Source organism: Stigmatopora nigra, chromosome 12 (assembly GCF_051989575.1).
Source record: "Stigmatopora nigra isolate UIUO_SnigA chromosome 12, RoL_Snig_1.1, whole genome shotgun sequence".
Taxonomy (NCBI): Eukaryota; Metazoa; Chordata; class Actinopteri; order Syngnathiformes; family Syngnathidae; genus Stigmatopora; species Stigmatopora nigra.
In genome coordinates this window covers 5,492,216-5,518,011 of record NC_135519.1, presented here as the reverse complement: position 1 = coordinate 5,518,011, position 25,796 = coordinate 5,492,216, and the positions used below count along the sequence as shown (strand labels likewise).

The 25,796-nt window shown below is 40.5% G+C and overlaps 1 protein-coding gene across 2 annotated transcripts; it reads left to right on the top strand.

Annotated features, from left to right (window-relative positions):
* Positions 1–195: 195 nt before the first annotated feature.
* arid4b (AT-rich interaction domain 4B) lies at positions 196–25,679 on the top strand. Of its 2 annotated transcripts, XM_077729569.1 has the most exons (24): positions 196–405; positions 2,086–2,134; positions 6,651–6,761; positions 9,391–9,456; positions 9,616–9,706; positions 10,427–10,506; positions 10,772–10,863; positions 12,921–13,062; positions 13,922–14,001; positions 15,483–15,559; positions 15,711–15,862; positions 15,944–16,016; positions 16,512–16,606; positions 16,717–16,814; positions 17,380–17,569; positions 17,642–17,853; positions 19,775–19,957; positions 20,909–20,993; positions 21,073–21,283; positions 21,351–22,547; positions 22,634–22,744; positions 22,856–23,080; positions 23,270–23,416; positions 23,569–25,679. In XM_077729569.1, exons 2-24 carry the CDS (start codon positions 2,129–2,131, stop codon positions 23,715–23,717), a joined length of 3,873 nt encoding a protein of 1,290 aa, XP_077585695.1. In that variant the 5' UTR covers positions 196–405; positions 2,086–2,128; the 3' UTR covers positions 23,718–25,679. The 2 variants fall into 2 exon arrangements, with proteins under 2 accessions (XP_077585695.1, XP_077585696.1); XM_077729570.1 differs by lacking the exon at positions 19,775–19,957.
* Positions 25,680–25,796: the final 117 nt, after the last annotated feature.

Below are 25,796 nucleotides of genomic sequence, written 5' to 3'. Positions count from 1 at the left end.
TTTTTCTAAGGTTCTGCAACCAGTTTGTATATTTTATTTGTTTGGATAGCCACTGACAGTTTTTCACGATTATAGGCCAATCGTTGAGCTTGAAGGCGTTTCCATTGGTGTTATTATCCAATTGGAAGGCGCAAAAATGACAGGGTGGAACTAATTGGCCCGTCAATCATGCTCAGGACGGGTGGGGGCGGGGGTCTGAGAAAGAGGCAGGCTGGAGTGGAGAAGCTTCTCAACAAGGCAAACAGCAGCGCTCTGCGAAAACGAGTTTTATCTACCCGTGTTCAACATCATCTTGGGGCCGACGAGCGACGTTCCAACCACCCCGATCTACCACTTAAATGTTCCTATGGATTACTAGCACACTTTCGTCGAAAAACGGACGCTTTTCTCAACTTGACACTGCAGGTGAGAGCGCTGTTGTTCGACAATAGCCATCGCTATTTTGAACATCTTTTGACTAGCTCGCTTGGCTCTTGTTTCCGAGCGGCCGGGTTGCGTGTTTCGCCAAGTTGTTCGCTGTGGGGGTGATGTACTGTCTTCGATATCGCGAGGTCGACATGGGAATGAATGGTGCTATTTGCTTGGGGTTTGGGAAAAACAACTCGGATCAGCTGGGTGGCAAAGTTATGTCGTAAACAACGGCGTTAAGCTAACGAGGCAAGTGAAACGGTTCCTCCGGGCTTGACTAGTTCCAAAGGCTGCTTGGGGGTGGGGGTGTGGGGGTCATCGCCAGCCTTGTTGTGTTGTTGAGCGGAGGAATCCTCGTCGTCGAGCCGTCTCACGGGCGTCAAAGTGTTTTTTTACACCACAACACAGTGGGTGCAGATCGCTGTCGATGCATTGACTAAATAATAAATCGCATTTTGCATTGGGGAACTGTCAATAGCTGGATATTTAATGTCCGATTCAAAGTCGAGACAGAAAAACATCTTGATTTTTTTCCTTGATAAACGAAACTCAGCAACGATCCGTTTCTAGCGTATGTTTTTATATTCAGCCTTGTTTTGTCCTTGGTGGTATTATTTTTTTGTGATGTTCATGCTTGTGCTGACCGGTCACTCACTCACTTGTACCGGGAAGTCGGAGCTCCTTCTCCGGGGCGGATGACTCTGTGTCCTCGGTGTACGTCGTGGGATAAACACGACGACCTCGGATCCTCTTCTAACAATACACAAATGTCGTGAGCGTTACTACTGTGTCACGTCAGCTTGCTGCGAAGCTTTTTTTCTCAAGATCGCTCCCTTTTCAGCACGGAATTTTGCAGAAAGATGATGCTTTAAAAAGCCCATTCAGCGAAAGTGACTTTTTAATTGGAAGCCCCGCCGGTCCCACTTAAAAAAAAAACACTCTCCCCTAAGAATAAATAAATAATGACATCTATAAATGTTATGATCGGTGACAAGCGAGTGTTATTTTTTGCTTTGATTTTGCTATCGAGCAACTACTGATGTTTGCTTTTTAAAGCGATATTCTTCATCTCAGGGTTTGATGACAATGCTTTAGTGGTTTAGGTTGAGGTCCAAACGAAGCACCGTGGTTGGATCCGATCATCGGGCACAGAAATGGCGTCATCTGCTGCTCTAGTGTTGGGAATCAGTCAGTGCGGTGCAGACTGCAAGCTGCCCCCACCACCGTCCATGAGAGAGAGCCTATGTATGGTTGTTGACCCAAAGTACAGTACTACATTGTTGCTGCATTTGTGCAAAGCAGTAGTTGGGTTATGCGTGCCCTTCACTGCCACCGGGCTGACTGACACACTACACACACACGCACATCCCATTACATAAACGGCTTTAGGCAAGTCGGAATGAGAGTGATCGGCCTGCCGCGGATTACTTTTGCAGCCCCAATGCAAAGTGTTGGGGGTGTATGTACGTACGTACCACCCCGTCGGTTGCCCCTTTTGTATAACTCGGTGAACCGTGAAGATGAAGGGGGCGTGCACGTGAGGATGTTGTGATGTTTTTGTGATGCATGCTGATCAGGATTTGTTAAAAAATATGTTTCCTGTACAGAAGAAATGATGTCATTGTAAAACTCCGGGAAGTACTAGTTATGTCTAATATCGTTTAAAATGTCTTACAGCCTCGGATCCGCCAGACTGGTCACCTAAAGGATTCAGAGAGAGATGAAGGTAGGCGCTACCTATTTTTCTTGTGTTATATGTTACATTTAAAGGCAATTTGATTTGTGTTTGTTGTAATGTCAGCATTTTCTTCATTGTATCAAATAGGGACAGCTACAATGTGACCTCCAAAGATGTACTAACTAACAAAAGCCATTTGGTTAGAATGTAACCATTGCCCTGTGAGTGACTGGCGACCAGTCATGGTTGTTCTTTGAGTTTCGCCTAAAGTCATCTCAACTCTGCTCAAGTGTCATCTTATTAAATAAAAGTGGTTTTGGGGGGGATGAATCAAATGCATTTGTAATGTTATACAGTATATTTGTGTAGCACAGAGCCAAATCACTCTACAAAAATGCTACTATTCAAAGAGGGACGTCAAAGCAACTTTTGGATTCAATATTTTCATACACTGGCAAATAATAATAATTTGGCAATGCATCCACAAAAACTTGTTTTCCTCAACCCAATTACAGACAAATACTTGCACACAAAAGCTATCTTTTCCCCAGTCAAGTGACTCATCCAAGCAAGTCAACTTTATTCATATTTCAACTTTCTGTATATTAACATAAAGATACAGCACAGGTGTCTTGGGCCAGAGATATGCAATAATAATTCTATAATTTGTTTTCTCAAAAAACCTTGGTACTATCAACTTGTTGCTATTCAAACAACAGCCTTGCCGCATGTTTATATGCATTCTGTCCAATTAAACAGTCCTAGATTTTACACTTGGCAACTCCATACCCTGTTTTGAGAGAAAAATAAAGCATTAAGATACAAAATAATGACGTCAGCTATTCAATTAGCCTTGGTCAGGACTAAAGGCTAATTTTGGCATGCCCGGTTTTTAGTCATTGAGCACACTGAAGCGATATCTTACAACACTGGCTGCACAACGGCACCCCTTATAATAAGTCTCATTCATTCCTCTTCAAAACCTTAAAGGAAGAAATAATTGGAGCAGGAGAGTGAGCATACCCTTAGAGATTCATAATGAGGTTTTATGTAAACTCTTGTGTGCAATTCACTCATGTTTGAGCTTGCAAAATGATCATTTGCACTTTGCAGTTCCCCTCATGTTTGAGCCAAAGTGTTGATTTGAAACATGACGAGCTTCATTAATCTTTAGTAAAGAAGGATTATTCATATTTGTTTATTCAAATTATTTTAGAATTTTTTTTCAATTAAAATCCATGTAACACTACATAGTGATGATTTTTATTTGAGTTTCTACAAGTGAAAAATGTTACAACCAAGTAACGTCTGCTGAAACAGCAATCACTAGGTTTGCTGTGTACAAAGAAGTGATTCACAGCAGGATTATTGTAAATGCATTGAGAATGAGAGGCAGAGTAGTAATTCTTTCCTCCTGTGCTACTTACTGTAGTAAAGAATGACCTTTCTGTGCTTTGATTCGGTTGGAAGACAACACTTGTTTTTTTTAGGTTTACTTTTATTAGGAAAATAAGAGGGTGAAGGAGGGTACAAGCCAAAAATCACATAAAAATAGTGAGAGTCTGTGTGTTCTGTTTCACGAGGTTTGGGATTTTGTTGTGCTGTTTTTTTTTTTTTTTATAGTTCTTCTGTGCCCTTAGTCTTATCTGTGCAATTTATCTGAATTGCCATGAAGTAGGATTTATACAGCGTGATTGAAGTGATACAGTTCATGTTGTTTCCTCAATTTGGCACAATTCTCACGTGTTATTGCAGATTTACGAGAGGAAGACACATGGAATCGGACCTCTTTAAATCAGAAATAGGCTGCGTCTGAATATGGGTTAACAAAAAAAAAGGAGAAGACCTATGCCATCAAAATATATCAAATTGATGACATACTTGCACTCGCTAGCCCGAAAAACACAAATAAAAACATTGAAAATATTTGCAATGAACTGACAAACAGTTATTGGCTATAACAGAAATCCTTAAAACCTTATGTGCTTGGAAGCCTCTTCGCAAGGGCAGCCTTGGCGTCCTTTCTCAACCCATCTGGCATTCTTCATTATATAATTACGCGTTCACTCATAATCTGATCAGTATGTCATCACGGCGTCATTTGTAAATACTGCCCGATTAGATTGTCATGATAACACGAAGGCAATAATGGACATAGTGGCATTTTTTCAAGAACCTGCTTGACGATTTGGATTCTATTTAATCCTATCTATCCGCATACAAGTGGATAAACTGAGAAATTGATTAAATTATGAGGTCAGATGGCAGCATGTGTGCGATGATAGAATGTATATGCAAGAAGACGCTTCTAGTTAGCAATACGTGGACATATTCTGTAATCAGAAGGAGAACTAAAGACAGTGAGAAGCATTTTTTTATATATTAGGACATTCAAGTGCCTTAGAATTTATAATATGGCCTTCATACTAACAGCCTGCAGAAATAGGTTGATTCCCTGATGGTGGAATGATGTCATATTTTGCGTCCCATAATCAAAGTCCATTGAAAGATGATATAAAAAGCAGCAGCTCATTTTCAATGAGTTGCTTGCAAAATTCTTTCAGCTGCAAAAATCAATACTGAGAAGAAACTGCACCCATTTCACTCCTGCCAGAAAAACCTCATTCAGTATTCTCAGAGAAGAGTTACTACTATAAAGGCCCAATTACAAATGGTGCGTTTTGTGAGTCAGACAAGAACTATATTAAAGTTATTCATTGTGATCTTTCCACGGTTGTCCTACATTTACTGATGGATGGGCTCATTCCATTTATTTTCTTTGAGGTGTGATTTAAACAATGTTACACAATACATCCTGCTCACCCCCACGGGGTTTAGTGTCCATGTCAATCTCAGGCGTTTTTCGTCACATAATGCCACGTCTCATTTGGGTTTAATCAAGCGTGTGTGCCAACAGATTGTTTTCTTTTTTTACACCAAGGTGAAGGGCTAAAAAGACCGGACTGGTGAAGTCTGTATACTTTTCTTGGAGTGATTCCTGTAGTTTTATGCTGTATTCAGACCGACTGAGTTTTTTTTCATTTTCTCCTTTCGCGATTGGCTCGCAAAGGACGGTTTTACCAGATAGGCCGCACCCCTCGATGTCATGCGTTGAATTTTCATGCCACAGTTGATTTTCTGACAACAGATTTCAAGACAATACGACAGCCAATCAAATGTTTTTTTTCATTCATGGGTTTCACTTCCCGCAAATATTATAATATTATGAAAGGCAGTAGTAATATCAGAATTATATGATAAATTCTGATATTACAAGATTCAAAGTAATTATTTTTCTTATTTTTACATTACAGTAAAAATAGTAGTTATTTGGAGTGGGTCGTAAAAGCTGGGTATTTAAATTGATGAATGCTAGGCATATAATCTAAAACTACCCATTATTTATTTAAATTTGTGTTGTTTAAATCACGGGTTGCCTTAAGAATTCAGGTCAAATAAATGAACATACATCAAAGCTTCCACTAATAGAAAGCGTCACATGTAAGTTTCTTGATTTAAACAACTATCAATTGGTTTTAGTATCTCACTAAGTGTGTACACATGTCAGAAATGCTGTATTTCTTGTTTGTGGCTGTTCCTGAGGCGTGTGAGTCATGATTATAATAGTTTTTAAAGTGGCAATCCGAATTCTTGTGAAAGCCATCTTCCATTGATTTAACATTGCAAAACGTATGTGTTGCCCCAATGATCATTTCCTAACAAAAAATGCCATACTGTGTGTACTGAGCCCACCCTTCCCCAGTATCATCATCCCCTCGCCCACTGATTCCTCTTGATCAACATTTCAATGTAGGAGATAATCTTGTAGTGATGGCTAAGTGCAAGTGGGTCTCTGTACGGCGAGCATTCCCCTTTTGTAATCTCATAGCCGTACTGTAGTACTATAGCCTTTTTACTTGTTCCCTTAGTGGCTTCTTTTCAAATACATACAACAGATGGTACGCATTTTCCTCGGATGAATCACTGAGCGAGGATGAGTTTTGCGATGCTGGCCTTGACTAAGTAAAGCGTTTCTCCCTGCCCTCTAGAGTCTTTACAAAAGATTATTTTTATAGTCCAATATTAACCGGTTAGTTTTGTGATTAGTTGACTAATCGGTTTTTGTGTGTTTTATTACCCCCGATCTTAATATTTTAGCAGTATCTGTGCATTGGAACAAAATATATATTTTTTGCCGATTAAAGTTGGGTTCTGCATATTACTTAACTTTGTATTTTTTTTCAAATTCAGATGTTAGACATGGTATTTTATAACACTACACTACACACTCTTACACTGTTATCAATTAGAAATTCCAATCACTCTGTTTTTATTAACGTCAAAGGAAATCAGTGGACAGTTTTTATGCATACTGCATCTCAAGTGGTTTTTCAGAATGATTATTTTTGCTACTTCATTAGTTGTTGACGATTGAAAGAATCGTGTCTGCCCAAAAGACCTCATCCCCACTTAAGTTTTGAGAAAGCACTCGTCCTTGAGCTAAGTATTTAGTGTATTATGGCTTAATTCACCTTTTTTTTATTGATTTCCTTGCTCGTTTCAGACTCTGGAGGAGCCCCCCTATTTGACAGTAGGGACTGATGTGAGTGCCAAGTATCGAGGGGCTTTCTGTGAGGCCAAGATTAAGACAGCAAAGCGTCTCGTCAAGGCAAAGGTAAGAAACCTTCAACGTGCTTATTGTCTTTCATGATTGTCCATCAATGAATGCAAATTATACGATCATTGCTCAAAAACTTGTATGATCATGGTTCCCTTTTGTAAGGGAATAGAAAAGATGCATATTAGGCTAGGCCAACAAAAATGGAGCTCTTTCACTTGCAAGGTAAAGCATGACTTGGGGTAGCTAGTGGCGTTCATCTAGTTGGAGCAACATCCTCCGGGGCTCAGACAGATGCAGTGTCGAGTCTATCCCATCAGGTGCCTATTAAAGCTGCCGGCATCTGTTTTAGCCTCATTCCCCCCAAAGGTATGGCAGCTCCAATGTTGTTCCGCCATTGGGTTCCTGCTTTACTGATCAGGCTTCGCAAGATGCACGCTCTACTGTATCATTCCTCAGTAGGGCTGAGCATCTGGTGGATATGATAGAGGAGGGGCAGCTCATGTTGTCTGTCATTGGATGAAAGAATAATGGATTATGCTACTCGGCAGACACTAATATCATCTGTTGTTCTTATGATAATAAGACAATACTGTATTTATACTAACTAGATGAAGTTCATGGTGCTATGTTGCGTGTATTTTGCTGCTTGAAGCAGGATCATTAGAAATGAGTGTCCACTATTGTATTACTGTCACCATGCCATTTTCACACATTGTAACAATATAATAGTGGTATGCAGTTAATTTAGTTTGGTTCAAATCGGTGGAATTAATCTGAGACAAAGTGTTTATTTGAAAATGCACAAAACATTTTTTGTGTGAAGGTTTGCATGGTACCTGGCAGACTGCAAAGTTTGTTTTTATTTGTCCAAAATGTTTTCTAATTACATAAGCATGAATGAGTGTAGTTTAATCGGATGAGTACTATATTTGTTTTGCAAGTCGCTGATTAAAGCATCTGGCACGAGATCACTCGAGTAAGGATTTGTGTGGAATTAATTTTTACCATGCTTCTTTGCATTTGAAGAATGGTAAAAAGTCAATTACTCATGCTCACAGTTCTACCAACTGTGAATGATAAGTACCCATGTGAAGTACAAGGCGCAACTTTACTCCACCATATCAAACAAAGCGTTCACTTTTATCACAGCTCTTTTTTTGAGCCATTATAAGGAGGCACTTCTTGCAATATCAATGTTCTGAATTTGGTTTGGGGAGCTTAATTCAGATCTCATAAATATTTTCTTGGATTTTGGTTCAGAATATAAATGACGCAATCCCATGGGTGAAATTACCATCAACTCTAACAAATAAAACTTTTGGTTGATATAGCTCCAGTTCTTACCATCATGTGTTTTATTTTACAGTATTAATTTGAACATTTAACAACTTCTAGCTTGTGTGCCAATGTTTAGCGACTCTGCTTGAGTATCAAAGCAGTCAGAGTTCCCAGTAGGAAGTAACACTCGCTTGTGAGATGACTCAGGTTTTATTGATGTTCTGTCTGGAGAGAGGGGGACCTACCTTGCCCCCTTCCAAGTGCTAAAAGGAGTTAGGAGTATTACTGGAGAAAGAATGTGATTCTCTTTATATCTGATGGAAGACAGACCCTGGAAGCTTTTCATTCTTTTTACTTTGAATTTTATGACAAGATTGGGTGTCTTAATCCCTCTCAGAAAACCGTACCTGTTGGATTTTTCATTTCCCTGTCTTTTGACACATTATTATATAGAGCTTTGTGTTGATTCCACCAAAATCGTGGTCACGTTTTAATGAATCAATTGGCCTGGCGTTTTAAGTAAAGTATTTGTTTTGATCGTGATGCAATGAGGGGAAAGAATATCGAGTTTATTACAGACGGACCCAATATAAACACTAGCGTACTCAGTATGGCTATTTTTGGTGTATTGGATTTTGTCACAAGATCGTATCCGATCCAGTGATCATGTGTTTTCAGTACCAAAGCGCTTTTGGGCTGCTGTTAATTCAACCACTAGGCAAACCAATCATAGTAGCACACTATCATGTGATATTTGGAAACAGTGTTTTGTGAGAAAGTACCAGTTAGATTTGTGTTAAACTAGCTTCTACTTATTATAAACTCGTATTTTAGAGGATTCAGATAAGCAGCAACTGCAGCATCATTAGTAAATACTCTGATGTACTCTAATGTTATCATTCCAGTCTGTTCTTTTGAGTCTCTGCAACAGATTTTCTGCTGGGAGCTTCTCAATGTTCACAGTGTGCGTGTACCTTTTTTTGCTCTCACCGTTAACAGATACATGAACAGACAAATTATGCTCGACCGTGGCTCACTTAGCAGAGGCTGTAGATACACTATGTGCACGCGTGAGAGAGTACATTTGTGCGTGAATGCACACGCGCATTCTTTTACAAGGAGAGGTGTCACTTACATAAAAAAAATTGCAACAGTTGGTGCCAGCAGATGTGGCATACAGTTGTCCATTGACGGGTTGGGGCTCAGTGATAGCACTAAAAACTAATGCTCTTACTAACTGTGTTAAATGGCCCTAAACTTTTCAACAACTGTGTATCAAACGTTCAGGATTTTTAGTCATGTGGCGTTCACAAAAGTAAATGTTCTTGAAAGTAACAGTACTATGGCAATCTGATTTTCTTCTCATTTTGCTGACTGTTCTCTTCTCCATTTCTCACCTCCTCAGGTGACCTTTAAATCAGATTTGTCCACTGCTGAGGTCCACGACGAAAGCATTAAAGGGCCTCTAAAGGTGAGACGAGTTGAATGGGATAGTCTGGCAATGTATTTGTTATAAAGCTAGTGACAAATTTAAAGATTTTTAATTCAGCCAATTACAATTCTATTCTAGTTTTGGTCAATTTTGCCATTTGCCTAAGATGCCTATATCACAAGTGTTTTGCTCTTACAGGTGGGTGCAATTGTAGAGGTGAAGAGCCAAGATGGAGTTCACCAGGAGGCTACAATCACTAAGCTGACCGATGCAAGTATTTACACAGTTGGTAAGTAGAAATATATACTTTTTTAATGAAGTGGGAATTGCACCTTTACTAATACTATTCAATATTTTGCACCTGGAGTAATTCATCGTAAACTTGGCCTATTGTTGGGAGAGTAATTTAAGGTTCAATGAGTCCTATTTAGTCATTTAACTATGTGTTCAAAAGGGTTCTCAAATATTGCCATATGAACCAATTTGCATTTCTCTTGACGACCAGGGAAGCAAATGTAGGGCAGGATAAATAACCAAGGGAGTGGAGAAACATTAATTTAATTAGATTTAACGAAAGGCAAAGTTGCTTCTCAGTGTGCGGCATAAGTAATTTGAATTGCCTTGAGTAAGACCAGGTTTGGTTGCTGTACACTGCGTCATATTGCCACACACTGATGGTTGTATAAAAAATATTAGAACTTGCCTAAAAATGGCTGATTTGGACAGTTTTGCATGCATATAGCATGGAGCTTTGTTTTCAATTCTCCTGTGGTGAGAGGGTGTGTAGATTTCATCAAAAGCACAGATTCTTGCCTAACAAGGTGACGATATGGCACTGAAAAAAAATGGAAATCAACAAGTGGTCACTATAGGTGATATTTGTTTACTTGGCAACACTGTTGCTTATATTGAACATCAATGCACGTAATGGGATTCTTTTGTGTTTCGGCATGAAGTCCTCAGAGAGTAACTCCATGTAATTGGTCTTTTGTATTGTCCAATCCTACAGTGTTCGACGATGGCGACGAGAAAACCTTGAGGCGTTCTTCCCTCTGCCTTAAAGGTGCTCGTCACTTTGCAGAAAGTGAGGCAAGTAACTCAGTTTCTTAGCGCTTTTCAATACTTTGACCTTTTGGTTTCCCATTGGGAACAGAAGAACATTCTGTACATTGAAGATAGTTAGAGGCTGCTATACTCACTGTCAATTTAAAATGATGAAGGATCAGGATGCACCATTCATGCAAGTTTTGAACATGTAATACTGTGTACTATGTACTTCAGTCTGACTAATTATCTGTAATGCCACGTAAATGTACTGACTATGTCACTTGGCTGCTATCTGTCTCATTCGCAGACACTTGATAGACTACCCCTCACCAATCCCGAACACTTTGGCACACCTGTCATTGGCAAGAAGGGCAACCGGGGCAGGCGATCCAACCCGATGTGAGTATTTTCCTCATTTTACACCACAGGGGTTTCAATCATGCAAACTGTGTGAGAAGGCTTTAGTGTCGATGGGAATGGTGCATTGCCCAGCCATATTTTTCCAGAACGAAAATGATAGCAAAGACTTGCTCTCATTTCTTTTTCTTCCTAAAAAGCTCCTTTGGCCTAGAGCAGGAAACCCCGCTCAATTTTTGAGTGGGTGTGCTATGTTCTCATGTGTTCACTCCAGACTGCAGTTTTCATTCGGGAATAGAAACCGCTTCGGGCTTTTGGCAATGGACATCTCAACGATAATAAAGAGGACACTCTACCTAATAATCTCATCCTGACACCACTACTAATGGCATTGATGCAATATTGATTTGAAAGAGTCCCAGTTGCACTTTAGCACCTCTGGCATGTCTTCTTTTTCGTTTAAATCTTTTTACGTGTTAACATTGCAATCTGAAATGCGATTACTGATAAAACAAACAAAGAAAAGTTTTAAGACATTCTCTTGAAGGACATGGGGCAGTTTATTTTCTCTGAATCTGTTAATTGATCCGATCAATATGTCTTTAAGGAGTTTGAAACAATTGCCTGCTGGCAGAACTCGCACCAATGAATAATTTTTAAATGAATGGATTTTATAGGGGACGTGAACTCACTTCCAGCTGCAAATGAAAAAAAGAATTATTATTTTTGACAACACGGAAAAATATGGATTAAAGTTCGAAATATGTTTCATGATGTTTACTTACCAATTCCAATTACGTTACTTGGCAACTAATGGAAAGCTTATAAAGTCAGCTGTAGCGTATTGGACATTATTCCTGACATTTCTGTGTGTATTTAGATTAATATAAAAAGCAGAATATATTTAAATTAGTTTTTTTTCCCCAATCCTGATGCTAAATAACTAGTTGCTGGGTTTGCAAACATTGGTAATACGCTTTGATTTGTCTGTCATCTTGTATACTCATTCCTGTTGAATATTGTATGGTATATATTATTACTAGTCCCATTAAGAGACCATTTACTGTCCTCAAGGTGTCACTTTTTTATGGTGTAACTTCTAGCTGAACCTTTACTGCAATACAATTCATCATAGGAGGACCATCTCCTTCTTTTACTGTAGTTTTCTCTTCATTGAATAGGAAATGTTTTGTTTATGGCATTGCTTGTGTTGTTTATGAGTAGATGTTGTAATAGCAGCCAGGCACATTTACTGGTCTTAATTCATGCCAGACTGTGTGTAACGTGTGTACATAGATTAGAGGAGCAAACTAGTGATGCAGAACGAAAAGGGTGGAGGATCTGTTTGTTTGCTATGCTAGGGTTCTGCTTGTATGATCACGTTTCGGAGCACGTCAGGCCTGAATTGAGCGGCCTCAGCTATGTGAAAATCCTAAGTGACTGAGCAGTGACATGTTCCACTGAACAGCGTTAAAAGGCTTTTAACTGAAGCGTTTGAATAAGAGCGCTCTTACTACCGCTGCAACACGGCTTGTTTTCATTGCATCGTCAATGTGGTTGTTGCACCCAAACGTCTATTGATTTCGTGGAAACATTTTTCTGAGACGGGCGGGCGGGTATGGGTTCATTGAAATTTTTATGTTTTATTGGATGTGTTTAAAGGGAGGGTGCAGACTAGGAACATTTTTTTATTGGTAATGTTTGGGTCTAGTCTATTGCTTCAACTTTTAATCAGACATTGGAAAGTGATGTGCAAATATATCTAGCCCATATAATAACTGAGTTTTAAAGGGCTTCAGGTACCCTGCATCTATAGTAATAAGTTTAAGAAATAATGTGAAAATCCACGCTGAAACTCATAACCAGAAGCCACTCTTGCTAGTAGGACTGAAAAAAAATCTATATATATATTTTTTTAATGGGGGTGACCCTCCTTTTTTTTATTATCGCGACCATGTCTGGTCCACATTAACCGCTATAATTGAGGGATTACTGTAACCCCCCCCCCCCCCCCCAATGAAACAGAAAGCTCAAAACCCCATCCATCTAGTGGTAAAATAAACTGTGTTCCTCATCAACGGCCTTTTCCCCCCCCACAGCCAAGAGGAAGACTTGTCTTCATCCTCCAGTGAAGAAGAGGAGAACGATCAACGACAGAATGAAGATCTGTTTGGAAAAGTGGTCTGCGTGGATGGAGTGTCCACGGGAGATAAAAAGAAACCCAGCTGGTACCCTGCACTGGTAAGCTCATATCATTTTTAATTGTTAATATACAAAAATAAAAATAAAAACCTTTTATTGGGTTGACGTTTTACTTTTAGTACTCTGCTTGCAGAAGGAGAATCATTTCTGATTGTACAGGTGCAAAGTATGGCTCACATTTATTTGCAACAGTTCTTTAAGTCTTGGGCAGCATTAACAGGCTGAAATGTGGAAAGTTCCGGATTTATTTAAGTGTACCAAGTTGAAGTAGAAGAAATGGAGAGGCAAGGGTAAACTGCCCTGTTAATTGTGTAGTCACCAAAGCCCCGCCCACAGTGTTTGTTGTTATTGGCCCGCTGTTGAGCGAGCTACGTGCTGCCTCCTTCTGACAGCCAAAGGAAGTATACTCCACTTTGTTTCCATAATGCAGCTGGAATGGGGAGGCGTGGGGAGAGAGAGAGAACCTTGGGAAATGTTTCTAACCCAAGGTAAATAATGACCACTCGTACTATGTGTACGTGGGTGGCGTTTTCTTTCCCAGTCTGCGTAGGAGGCAAGGAAGAAAGAGTGAGGAAATCGTATCTATTTAAGCAGCGCCACCTCCTACTGTTATGCGCCTCAGCCTAAGTCAGCAGCATTGCCACGTGCTGCGAGCAGCGCGCAACCTTTGAGCAACCTTTATACCTTACTCTACATCTCCATCGATTGCTCGTCTCGGTCTCATCGACTGCGGAGCTTGAAAATTGTGATAGTAGCCTTTGCAGACATCTTTTCTTTTTTTGTCATGCTTTAAAAAGCCCTGATTCTTTCACTTTGTTATCTCGCTCCTGGAAATACACACACACACACAGCTACCTCATTTGACCTGTGAATTGTTGTTTTTTCTTTGCACATTCAGGTCACCAACTCTGACTGCCATGACGACATCACCATGAAGAAAGAAAGCTTATTTGTTCGCTCTTTCAAGGATGGAAAATTGTGAGTATGAATTATTGACCCTGTCATGAATGAATAGTGCAAATCAACCCTTGTAATACAACATTAATTCATCATTTTGATGCAGTTTAAAGCACCGATGTTATATTTATGGTGCACACTGCTTGGGGACTAACAAATGGTGAATGCTGACAATAGTTTTATATGCTGGAAGATGCATTTGTTGTTGCTTTGGTGGACGTAATTTTCTCTCAACTCTCAAAATATACTATTTGGGGTTTGTGCTACTGTTTGTTCAATTGCGCTTAACTTGAATTTCATTTTGTGAGAGAGCAGCCAGGTAGTCTTATCTCAAGCTTTTCATCTGGCACACACAATAGACCTTCTGTGTAAGTCATCAGCAAATAATTATAGCTCAGAAAGTGTGAAAGACCTCTTATCGTGTGTCTTGCAGTTAATAGTAAGGTGAAGGGTACAGCCGATTTAGCGGGAAGATAAATCACGGGTGAAATGTCTGGTTTAATTCTTGTTAGGTGGTATTGTGCTGGACAGTGTAGCCGTTCCACTTACTGTCACCTGTAGATTTTAGCTAATAAAATCAGCGCAATGAATAGAGGGGTTGAATTTCAGAAATAATTATATGAGGCGACGGAAAATCTATCTCATTATTAATGAGATTTTCAAGGGTTGTTTCCTTCCAATCCGCCTGCTTTTATGTGGAAGGAATAACAAGATGAAAGAGGTGATCATGAATGTTTCTTTGTATTACAATGGAGGACAAGTTTGTGCTGTCATGCACATCTTTTATTTCTCTTATTTACAGCTTAATACGTTTATTTTTTTGAGAGAGTTCACGGTTTGTTTGGCAGGCAGATTTTTTTACACTAAGCAATAAATATTATGTGAATTTGTGAATATTCTAAGTCATTTGATGAAGTTAATATTGTGAGCTTGATTGAATTTGCTGGAATTTTTGCACAATCACGCTTGTAGGGCATACTTAAAGTGATAAATTGTGTACTCAGCCTAGGCCTCAATTGCGATTAACTTCTGTTTCCACTTTATTTTTTTCTGTGTTTGTGTGTGTGTGTGTGGGGGGGGGGTGTGATGTAAATATTTACAGAATTCTCCTGTTGTTAGCAAAATGTTTGTTTACGTATGAGAGTTCACAGCATATGAGCCTATTCAAACTTCTCTTGAGCTCCTCCCAAGAAAGAGTCATTGGCCATAAATATGCCTTTGACAACAATGGCTTTTGAAAATATTTTTAGAATTTTTAAGGTCATGCATGCAGAGGGCAAGTGAGGTTTTTCCACATAATTGTTACCTTAGCAACAGTGGAAACAAACATAGTCCCATTTTGGGCAGGCGGTCTATTGTATGCAAAAAAAAAAGGCTATCGACTTGACTAAATGGGATTCATTCAATTTATATATATATATGTATTTTATATGTAAACAAAAGCTTTTTTGATTGGCATTGTGTTTCTTGCACAACTGCTAATTAATGTTGCATCTTTGCAGTTACACGGTGTTACGGAAAGACGTCCGAGAGTTAAATGTAGATTCTCCTCCTAAAGCGGATGCAGTATTGAAGCCAGGTAAGTCTATTTCTGATCTTTTTTTCTCTTAGTTTAACTTTAATAATGATTTACCTCAGATGAAATGGAATTATTCCGTAAAATATCATTTCCCCTTTTGTGTTTACGTTTCATCTCCTTAAAGAAGGACTAATTTATGTTTGTCCTACAGCACTGGATGCAGCCTTGGAGTTCTCGCAGCAGTTGGTCATTCCCAGCATCTGGAAGACCGAAGTGAAGGAGGAAAGCTCCAGTAGTGAAGTGGATGATGATGATGACGAAGAGGAGGAGCAGGAAGAAGATGCCAGCGGCGAAGAAGAAGAGGTAAAACATAAGTCATGTTCATGCAAAAAAAAATTTGCCAATGTGAAAACAGCCCCAAACAGTCGAGTCTCCCATCTTTAGGAGGAAGTGGAGCCCTATCCTGAGGAGAGGGAGAACTTTCTTCAACAGCTTTACAAGTTCATGGAAGACAGAAGTGAGTTTCATTTCCTAATTGGTGCAAAATTCCATAAGCTGCTTACCACTTTAACCACTTTTCAAACTATACTTATTTATGTGAGCACTTTTTCTACTTGATTACTTATCTTTGTTGACTATTTACTTATGTTGTTGACTACTTATCTATTACTTAGTTATTTATTATTATTATTATTTGTTTGTTGTTTACTGGTGAAGCTTTAAATCTCATTATACTTGTATAATGACAATAAAAACATTCAATTCAATAGATCATATGGTCATTGACAGTTCTTCAGTAATTCTGGTTGTGACATCACAACCAGAATTTCCGGGGTTGATACATTGTTTTGATCAAATGGTTTAAAAAAAACAGCCAGATTTGTCTTCAGCATGCAAAATTACTTTAGGAGGCATTTTCATTTTTTCTTATAGCACCTTTAACTTAAGTAGTGTGCATATTTTACTCTAGGGTTCATTCATAATTTGACATGTATTCATAATTTGCCCACAGGAACACCCATCAACAAGCGGCCTGTTCTGGGTTACCGAAATCTCAACCTCTTCAAACTTTATCGACTGGTCAACAAACTGGGAGGCTTTGATAATGTGAGGCACACTCTGACAGCTTTTGGCTTTAAAGTTTATAGTGTAGTTAATGTCTTGGCATTAGTTCTCTTGTGGACTAAATCTTCTGGTCTTCCCCAATTTTCACACAGATTAAAAGTGGCGCCGTTTGGAAGCAGATCTACCAGGACCTCGGAATACCTATCCTCAATACGGCTGCTGGCTACAACGTCAAATGCGCTTACCGCAAGTATGTTCAAGTTCTGCACCCACAGTTCGGTGGGCTTAGCGCATTTTTTTTATGTTTGCTCAGTATTTTTTAGTGACGGGCAAAATGGAGACTCCTGAACCAATAAGATATGGTCTTTCATTGCGTCAGTTAAAAGTTCATTACTCAATGTTTCATTCATATTAGCTCTCTACTAACAACTGCAGTACAGGGTTAGGTTTTATAATGTCATAGATTTTTATTATGGAATCAATTTTGTGTCGAGGGGGCTACAATTCTCATTCTTCCTCATAAATGGAATTTCCACATTTAGTAGGAAATAGCAAACTATTTATATATTCACATATTTATTGAAGAAGAAGATCAGACCACTTTTTGCATAGTTTTCATCTTAGGAAGAGTCTGGTAACTTGATAAAAGCACTACCACCTCAAGTATTATTATTATTTTTAATGTTCTGAATAATTAAGGACAATTTGTTGGACCGTTTGGTCTCTTACAAATGAACTTAATTTTAGACATCCATTTTTTCCAGAAGTTGTAAAACAAGCTCTTTGCATGTAACAAAAATGTTTCTCTTGCACAGGTACCTTTACGGTTTTGAAGAATACTGCACTTCTACCGCCATCACATTCAAGATGGACCTCCCTTTGAAGCAGGCCCTCAAAGCAGAGACAACATCTGTGAGTGAGGTAGAAAAGACGGCACCCACTTCAACCAGCCCAGAAGAGAAGAAGAATCATGGGAATGAAGAACCAATCAGCACACACTGCAAAGTACGTTTCTACTACACTCTCACATTTCCAATCAAAAGTTCTTTGATTTGAAAACGTATGCTTCCCCTTCAGGAAGAGAAACTGGAGCTGGATCTCGACAAAAATGAAGAGCCGCCTTCAAAAGCCGAGGACAGTAATGGAAACAATGACCACCTCGGAGATGAAGAAGATGGTGGGCCAATCACAGAAGACGCAGATGAACGCTCGTCTACGTCTCGTCTTGGTCCCGAAACCATTAAACAGGAGGACGATGACGACGAGCAGGAAGACAAAGACAACTCTGGGTAAGTGCTTTCAAGAAAAGCATTTTTTATTAATAGATAACACAAACTGGGTGGGAAGAATCATTTCAATAGTCAATTAATTCAATGTGCTTTGGATTAAGACCAAAGACTTTGTCGTATAGTAGTGACAACTCTAAAATCAGTCATCTAGTCCCTTTATAACACTTAATTCCTTTGTATAACCGCAATCCACCTTGGCTTGCTAACCAATGGAGAGCCAGGAAAGCTTCTCTCTTGGTCTAAGCTCTTACCCACTGTGCTATTATTATTAGTCACGGCTTAGTCTGCATCTGCTGGCAAAAGGCATCTTTACGCAGCCAAGCCTGACTAGTAGCATTCACCTAGCATGTGTCACATTGTGCTTTATGGCTCTCTCTTACTGTCTTTTTCTCCTGCACCATTGGCTCCAATAATGACATGGCTCCTTGACTTTCACCCTGCAATGAACCTTAGGCATCTTCTCTCCTTTCTGACTCTTCCTCATATTCTGCTTTATTCAATGTTCTGTGTCAATGTGAGTGAGTGGGATTTTTGTGGCAGATGCTGCTTTGGACGGCTTTCAAATGTTGTTTGTTAGGTGTTTTTTGGGGGGTGGGAGGGTTGGATAAAGGCGGAGTTGACACAGTGTCTGACATGTGCTTGTTGGCTTCATGATAGGATGGTTGTGTTGAGGGTCGAGGCTTTCTGGAACATTAAGTTTCATTGCCATCCATTGCAGTGAGGTATTAATCAAACTAGGAGGTTAAGTTTGCTTCATTTTACTTTTAATTCATGGCTGTGCTGATCTTTCATCCTCTTGAATATGAGCATTTTATATGATGGGGTTGCTTTTGTTTTTTTACTTAAGGCTTTAATCAGAATTTCTTAGGTTTTTTCCCCCGAAAATATTTCTTCCAATCATCAGTGTTTAAAATTGCCAGCTTTTTTTTTGATGCAATGTTGTGGTTGCTATTTGTTTTTTTGGTTTGTAAAGCGATTGGAGGATTCTGCTTTTCTTAGTGATTTGAAACTGGTTTATAATTGAAAAATCAGATCTAAAGAGCACAAATTTAAAGTTCTGTAAGTGGAACAAAATATAATTTTGTATTTTAAGTCAGTTTTGTTTGCCTTGTTTCTAGTTTGCCACTTTATTTAGTTGCGTCTTCAGTTCATTTCAATCAGAATTGCTGAATAAGCCACAATTCACGGAACCAGATCATATTTTAACATAACAGTAACCTCAGAGAGCTTTTCATTATTTCAGTCCTGGCTGTGAAGAATCCATTTAATTTCTTTCACTATAAAGACCTCCTCTGGTGGTACAACATCCTGCACTGTTAACTTCAACGTACTAATTGTTGAAAATGAGCTATTAGCAACGTTTGATCGCTTCGAGGGCGCCAGTGGAGGGTTTGACGGAGGTGCTTTTTGTAGCAGTGCTTCAGGTTGCTGTTCTGCTTGCCTAGTTGCGCTTTGCTGTGCTAACCCGCGGCCCCCCAGGCCCCCGCGGCCCCTACACCGCAAAGCCACTTAACCGGCCTCCCTTCTACACCGTCAGTAGACCCTCCAGCTTTGCCGGTGCCCGGCTGTTCCTCACTAGCTCCTCCTTGTGGCTTTTTTCCACAGCGTATGAATGGAAATCCCAAGTGTGCCATGTGCATCTGTTGTTAGATAGTCTAGTGGACTTTTCCAGAATGAAAGAAATGATTTTTTTTCTTTTGCAAAAACCCAATGCTCTCCTTTTGGGAGGCGCACCATGAATTATTCAATCCGTACAGTAGATTAGCCATGGGAGGCTTAACGAGACCCGTCAAATGGATAAAATAGCCACAGATGGTGATAGAATGCGGTATGATGAACGGGTTAGCGGGTTAGCGTGGGCTTGGGTGGTTTTGTCTGGAGCAGATTAGGGACAGGAAGTGCTGAACTGTCTTTCTTGCAGGGATGACAACAGTCAGGAGGGGGAGGAAGGGGAAGAGTTTGAGTGTTACCCCCCGGGGATGAAGGTGCAGGTGAGGTATGGGCGAGGCCGCAGTCTGAAGACGTACGAGGCCACTGTGAAAGAGGCAGACGTGGAGGGGGGCGAGGTGCTCTACCTGGTGCACTACTGTGGCTGGAATATCAGGTAAGACAGGACGTGGGGACAGTCACCTAATTTCTATATTTACCCTCAAACCAAATCACATCTTAACCCTTTCAATTGGCTGGAGGGATGACCACATATGGCTGGATATCCCCGCTGCATTGAACTAAGGCACTCCAACTCCTCCTCCTCCTCCTCACAATTCTGCTTCCTCTGATCTCTTCTCTTGGTCAGAGCTTACTGAGCCCTCTAGTGGCAGAAACCCAATTGGGCGCAGGGTTGATGTGGATGGCTCTTTAGCTCCTTTTAGCCAGTTGTGATTGAACCCCCTCCCCCCATGTCTGTCAACCCCTAGCTGTCTACAAGGACACGCTGAGTTTCAAATCCCATCCAGGATGGCTCAGATATACAGTAGATCCCGCAGTATTGACTCGGACTAATCTCAGATGGGCCTAGAAGTGTCGTTCTACTCACCTCTACCTCTCCCCCCTCCCTTGTGGGCTAGAGTTAATGCAGTGTCAACTTGAGCATCAGTCAGGGAAACTAGCAAAAAATATATACAAAAAATACCAAAAAAATACAATCACATTTCATCGTCTCATTGTTGTTGTTTGAGCTTGTGGTAGTCTTAACAACAATGGGTTGATCTCTCTGCATTCTGTTTGTGTGTGATGTTGTTGTGCAAACTTTTCATTCTTGTCGTACCACCTAAATAGCGCCCCCTCTGTTCCGTTGGCTGTGACGGTCGATGTAAATGTTTCTCTTCTCGTCGTAAGGCTTTGTGTTTAACGTCAGTGGATGTACTATTCCTTATTGTGCTCGCGGCTTATTGTATGGCGGCAGTTCTTTCTGGATAAATAGTGGAGGTGTTTTTTTTTTGTGTGGTGGTGGTGGTGGTGGCTAGTGTTGTGATGTTTCCTTAAGCACCCCTGCAAGCTTTTGATTGATGGAAATTGTATTTTTTTTTCTTTCTCCACTCTGTTTGCTTCGTAGATACGACGAATGGATCAAAGCAGAGAAGATTGTACGCCCGGCCAATAAGAATGTCCAAAAAATCAAGCACCGCAAAAAAATAAAGGTATGACTTTGTATAGATTTTGACTTTTTGGCTTTTGTGACATGGATTGGAGCTTACGATTCTTATTCCGTTCTGGCAGAACAAGGTTGAGCGGGAGCGGGACCGATTGGAAAGACTTAATGATAGAGAAGCACTTGGTCCTTCACCCAACAATAACCATGTCCCTCGGTCTAAGTGCGACCTCAGTCAGGATGTCTTTTCCAAACTGGATCAAGGTGAGGACCAAGGCAGTCAGCAGCAAACTCCAGCCAAGTCGATAGAAATCACTTCGATCCTTAATGGCCTCCAAGGTAAGAATATATTAACAATTCAAGACACATACAAGGACCTGGTGGCACAATTTGTCTTTTTTTGCAGCCTCTGAGTTGTCTTCAGATGAGAGTGACCATGACGGCGAGGGCACGCCAAATAAAGAGGACCGTGATGCTTGCAAGGATGTAAAAGGGGCGACGGAGCTTCACAAAACCTCCGAACGGAGAGAGAGTGGTACTCCACCCAATGGGTCCAGGCCTTCCGCGGCGGTCTCGGGGAGGAACCAGGAGATGATTGGCGGCGAAGTGGGGAAACGTAAACCAGATTTGATGGGAGAAGCCAGTACCCGGAAGAGGAAATCTGAAGGAGTCGTCGAGAGGAAGCTGAAAACTCAGTCTAGGGCTAAGAGGGCTACCAGAAGCGCAGATTGGTTACCGTCTGTTTCTCCCAAGAAGTTGGACGAGAGGAGCACCAGTCTCCTGGAAGAAAGGGTTCCCTCGTCGTCTAGTTGCAGCTCAGATGACGAAGGAAGCCCACTGGCGGAGGGCAGCGAATCCTGCCACCCAAAAACCAAAGCTTCCCCTTCCAAGAAGTACAACGGGACAAAAGAAAAGAGCAAATCCAGCCGGCAATCAGGTTTCTGGGACATTCCCGACAAGAGGAGCAAGCTGTCCGGCAATGGAGACGATAAACCTGGCGTACGCACCACGGGCCAAAAAGACGTTTGGTCTAGCATTCAGGCACAATGGCCAAAGAAGACCCTTAAAGACTTATTCTCAGATTCAGACACAGAAGCTGCCAATTCTCCTCCGGCGCCTGTACCTTCCAACCTCGAAGATACGAGTGTCGAACGGGAAGCGGGACCCGAAGACGACGCCTCGGAGGAACACGCCGATACCGACAAACTGCAAGAGTTTCCCAGCAGCGGTAGTAACTCCGTTCTTAACACGCCGCCCACTACGCCGGAGTCGCCTTCAGGTCGAGGTAGTGCTTTGGAAGAGTGCAGGCAAGCACCGCCGCCTTCCCCGCCGGCGCCGCCCACGCCCCCCGGTCTGGTTCCGGCGTCGTCCTCAACAAGTCTCCCACCGGGGTTGACACGGGAGGAAGTGGCATGCCGACGTAGCGAGAGTGACAGCAGCACGGTTGAAGTGGAGAGTCTGGGTGGGGAGCTGACAGACCTTCCTCAGGGCGAAGGGGCGGGCTCTCCGGTAAAAGTGTTCCACGCCCCGCTCTCATCCAATAGCAGCAGCAATTGTAGTTTGGAGATGAGTGGTCAGCATGAGAGTGAGCTCAAGTCCAAAGGTACAAAATGCAAAAGTGCGTCATATAAAAAATGGACTTTTTCAGCCTGTGCACGCCTTCATTTTTCTTTTACTTTCTCATTGTAGTATCCGTGAGTCAAAAACGGCAAAAAGAATCACAGACAGGTGGAGTCTCAAAGAAACAAAAGCCAAACCGCAAGAGCCTCGGAGTGCCTCCCAAAAAGAATAGGAAAACAGGTATTGAAAACTCCACACAAACGAGTTCTTTAAAGTCCCTTTTTAGGTCTTTTGCCACGAACAATCGTGTCCAGGGGTGCTAAAGTCTGCTTTTATCCATGTATCTTTTAGCCAACAGCAGCGACAGCGAAGACCAGTCTGTTTTGGAAGGCTCCGTCAAACCAGCCCTCGCCAAGAACGACACGACGGAAGTCAAGGTGGCCGTTTCGCCCAAGTGTCGTGGACGATCTCCCCCGTCAAGCCATAAGTACCACAAGCAGGGGGATGCCGACCACTCGCAACATCGGGAAAACCACGGAAGATCACCACGGGTTTACAAGTGGAGCTTCCAGATGTGTAAGTGTAACAAAGACCATCAACCAAATCCCCTCATATCACCCGCGATAATTTTTTCCCCCTAATTTTACTTCACTCTCCCCATGTTACGCTAAAAGTAGTTTTGTGATGACACGTGGCTAAAAATGATCAACCCATTATATAAAAAGAACAATTTATTTAAAGATTCTGATTCCATATATCCACCAGCTGACCTGGAGAAAATGAGCAGTCTGGAGAGAATCTCATTTCTTCAGGATAAACTTCAAGACATCAGGAACCATTATCTCTCCCTCAAGTCTGAGGTGGCCTCCATCGACAGGCGACGAAAGCGCATGAAGAAAAAGGAATTAGAAAGTGAGTTCTTGTTCACTCTTTTTCATGTATTTCTTTAATCTTGTTCAGTTTTTACTGGTATTGACCCCCAGTCAAAATGGATTGTTTTTTTCCAAAAATGGCCCAAGTATCAAGAACGATATGACACTTTAAATAATCCATCTTGTCTCCAGGCACCGTGGCCGCATCGTCATCTTCGTCCTCCTCCTCACCGTCTTCAAGCTCACTGACAGCAGCAGTCATGTTGACACTGGCAGACCAACCAGTGTCTTCATCCTCATCATCTTCACAGAACTCCGGGGTATCAGTGGAGTGCAGGTGACAGGATGTAGCAGCAAGCCGCCGCACTAAGCACTTAACCAGCACGCCGGGGCCACTGCCCCCATTCCCATTCCCACCATTCCCTTCCCACAGGATGGAAAAGTCAAAGTACATACTGTAACTAACGACTGTGGCACAACACCAGACCAGAGACAAAAAAAACAAATCAAGAAACAAGCACTATTTTCTATTGACAACTGTTTTCTTGGCAAGCTAACGGCACTTAAGTGCACTTTTTTTGACGGTCGCTTATAAGGGGGAAGAAATTTGTCTAAAAAAAAATAATAATAACAACTACCGCCATTGTCTTTGTGCTCTACTTAATTCTAATTGAACATTTATAAGATTACAATTTTTGCAAGCAATAACCGTTCCCGTTTGATAGAAATTGCGTCGTTATTGGGGGATGTTTTCAATCAAATCCCTTATTTTGCTCTGTCCTGATGACCGGTTCGTTTAATTAGGGAAAACAAATTGCCACATTGGCATTAAAGGGCAAAGTATATCTGTAATTTAAACATATTAACTGTCCACTATCATCCTAAAAAAAAGGCCCACCCCCGACTTAAACTCAATTGAGAGTGCTTATATCTACTATATGTTTGCATTAAGTCCTCAAAGTCACCGATTGCCGCAGCGGATGGATTATGGTATGATACTGTAGTGCCTTTTAGTTCTTTTCCATGTGGCAGTTGGAGGAAGGATGGAGTTTTTTTATCCTCCAATCAGATCGTCGCCTGAAATTTTATCTCTTACAAAAACAAAAGAAAAAAATCAACTTAAGAATGCAGTGCGATTATACGCGTGTATGTACGTATTTGAAGGACAGTGATGGCTTTTTATCAGAATATGGTAATATTTAACTAAATGTAGAAATATACTGGATCACATGTAATTTACTACTGAATTGGTATCCAGTTTTGGATATAAAACCGTGCAATGATGATGAACACAATGGCTGCATTACTTCACTCATCTGCCTTTTTATTATTGTTTAAATTTGTCGTCTTCATTTTTAGCAACTTGTCAGTCATTTTGTCTTGACTGAAGACTGCATGTCTCCAACTGGATCATTGACTTGAAAACAGCCATAAAAGGTATTCAAAGCCTAAATGAAGCTGAATCTCACATGTACAGTGTTCCAAATACAAAGTTAATTCTTTTTTAAAATCTGCTTTCATTAAAAGCCAATCATTAATTCCCCTTCTGTTATCATTAATATCATAAACACTGTCACTTCTTATTCTCACACTCATCCCTTACCAAAAATACTGTTTTTTTCGTGTGCTATGACCGAAATAAAGGTAAATACTATATTGTAAATGTGCATTTATATTATACAGTGATGAGTATGGATACATTTTCTCCAGTGTTTCTTTTGTATAGATCCCTATTCACTGATAACCTGAAGTTACATTTTGTTTAGCACTTGTATGTAATTGTATGCTTTTTGGAATAGATTTGTATATCAAGAAGTGTTTTAAGTCAAGCTATTTAATATCTTGCACTGTTAATAATGTACTTTTCTGTACAGACAGTTTTATCGTTTGGATTGTAGTTTGTGTAAAAAAAAAATATAGTTACAGCATGTTTGTTCACCTCCTTTGTCCTTCCCCCATACATGTTTTTGGGTGAGAAGAGTTTTTTTGGGGGTAGTTTGTCCATTTGGTTTGTACTCTTATTCTTTAAAATTGTTGCATTCATTTTCTTTTTTAAAATTTTTATTTTGCTGTTTGCTTTGTACTCAATTTTGTTCTCATTAGCTTGTGCTTGTAAGAGAAGAAAGGTTGGTTTTGAATGAGGAAAATGATTTGAATCATTGATTATGATACAGGAGCTTGTTGAAATAGTATTTATTAGGCTCAACTGAAAACGGTCGTTATGTAATTTATTGTAAAAATGCAAAGCAAAAGCCTCTGTTTGAAATAAATGCCATAGTTTGTGAACTTCCCAGGTGCAATCATTTATGTGTACATTTTGCAGTTTTCCTTTCCAGATCCATGTAAATCGAACCTAATACATTAACCATGCAACGCCCCGCAACACTTAAACGTCCCACCTACTTTTGTGAATGGCATGA

What these genes read in the sequence shown, in the direction of transcription:
- arid4b (XM_077729569.1), top strand. An exon ending in GGCAGGCGATCCAACCCGAT is followed by an intron (nt 10,864 to 12,920) that starts GTGAGTATTTTC and finishes CCCCCCCCACAG; the next exon opens with CCAAGAGGAAGACTTGTCTT. An exon ending in CCAGCGGCGAAGAAGAAGAG is followed by an intron (nt 15,863 to 15,943) that starts GTAAAACATAAG and finishes TCCCATCTTTAG; the next exon opens with GAGGAAGTGGAGCCCTATCC.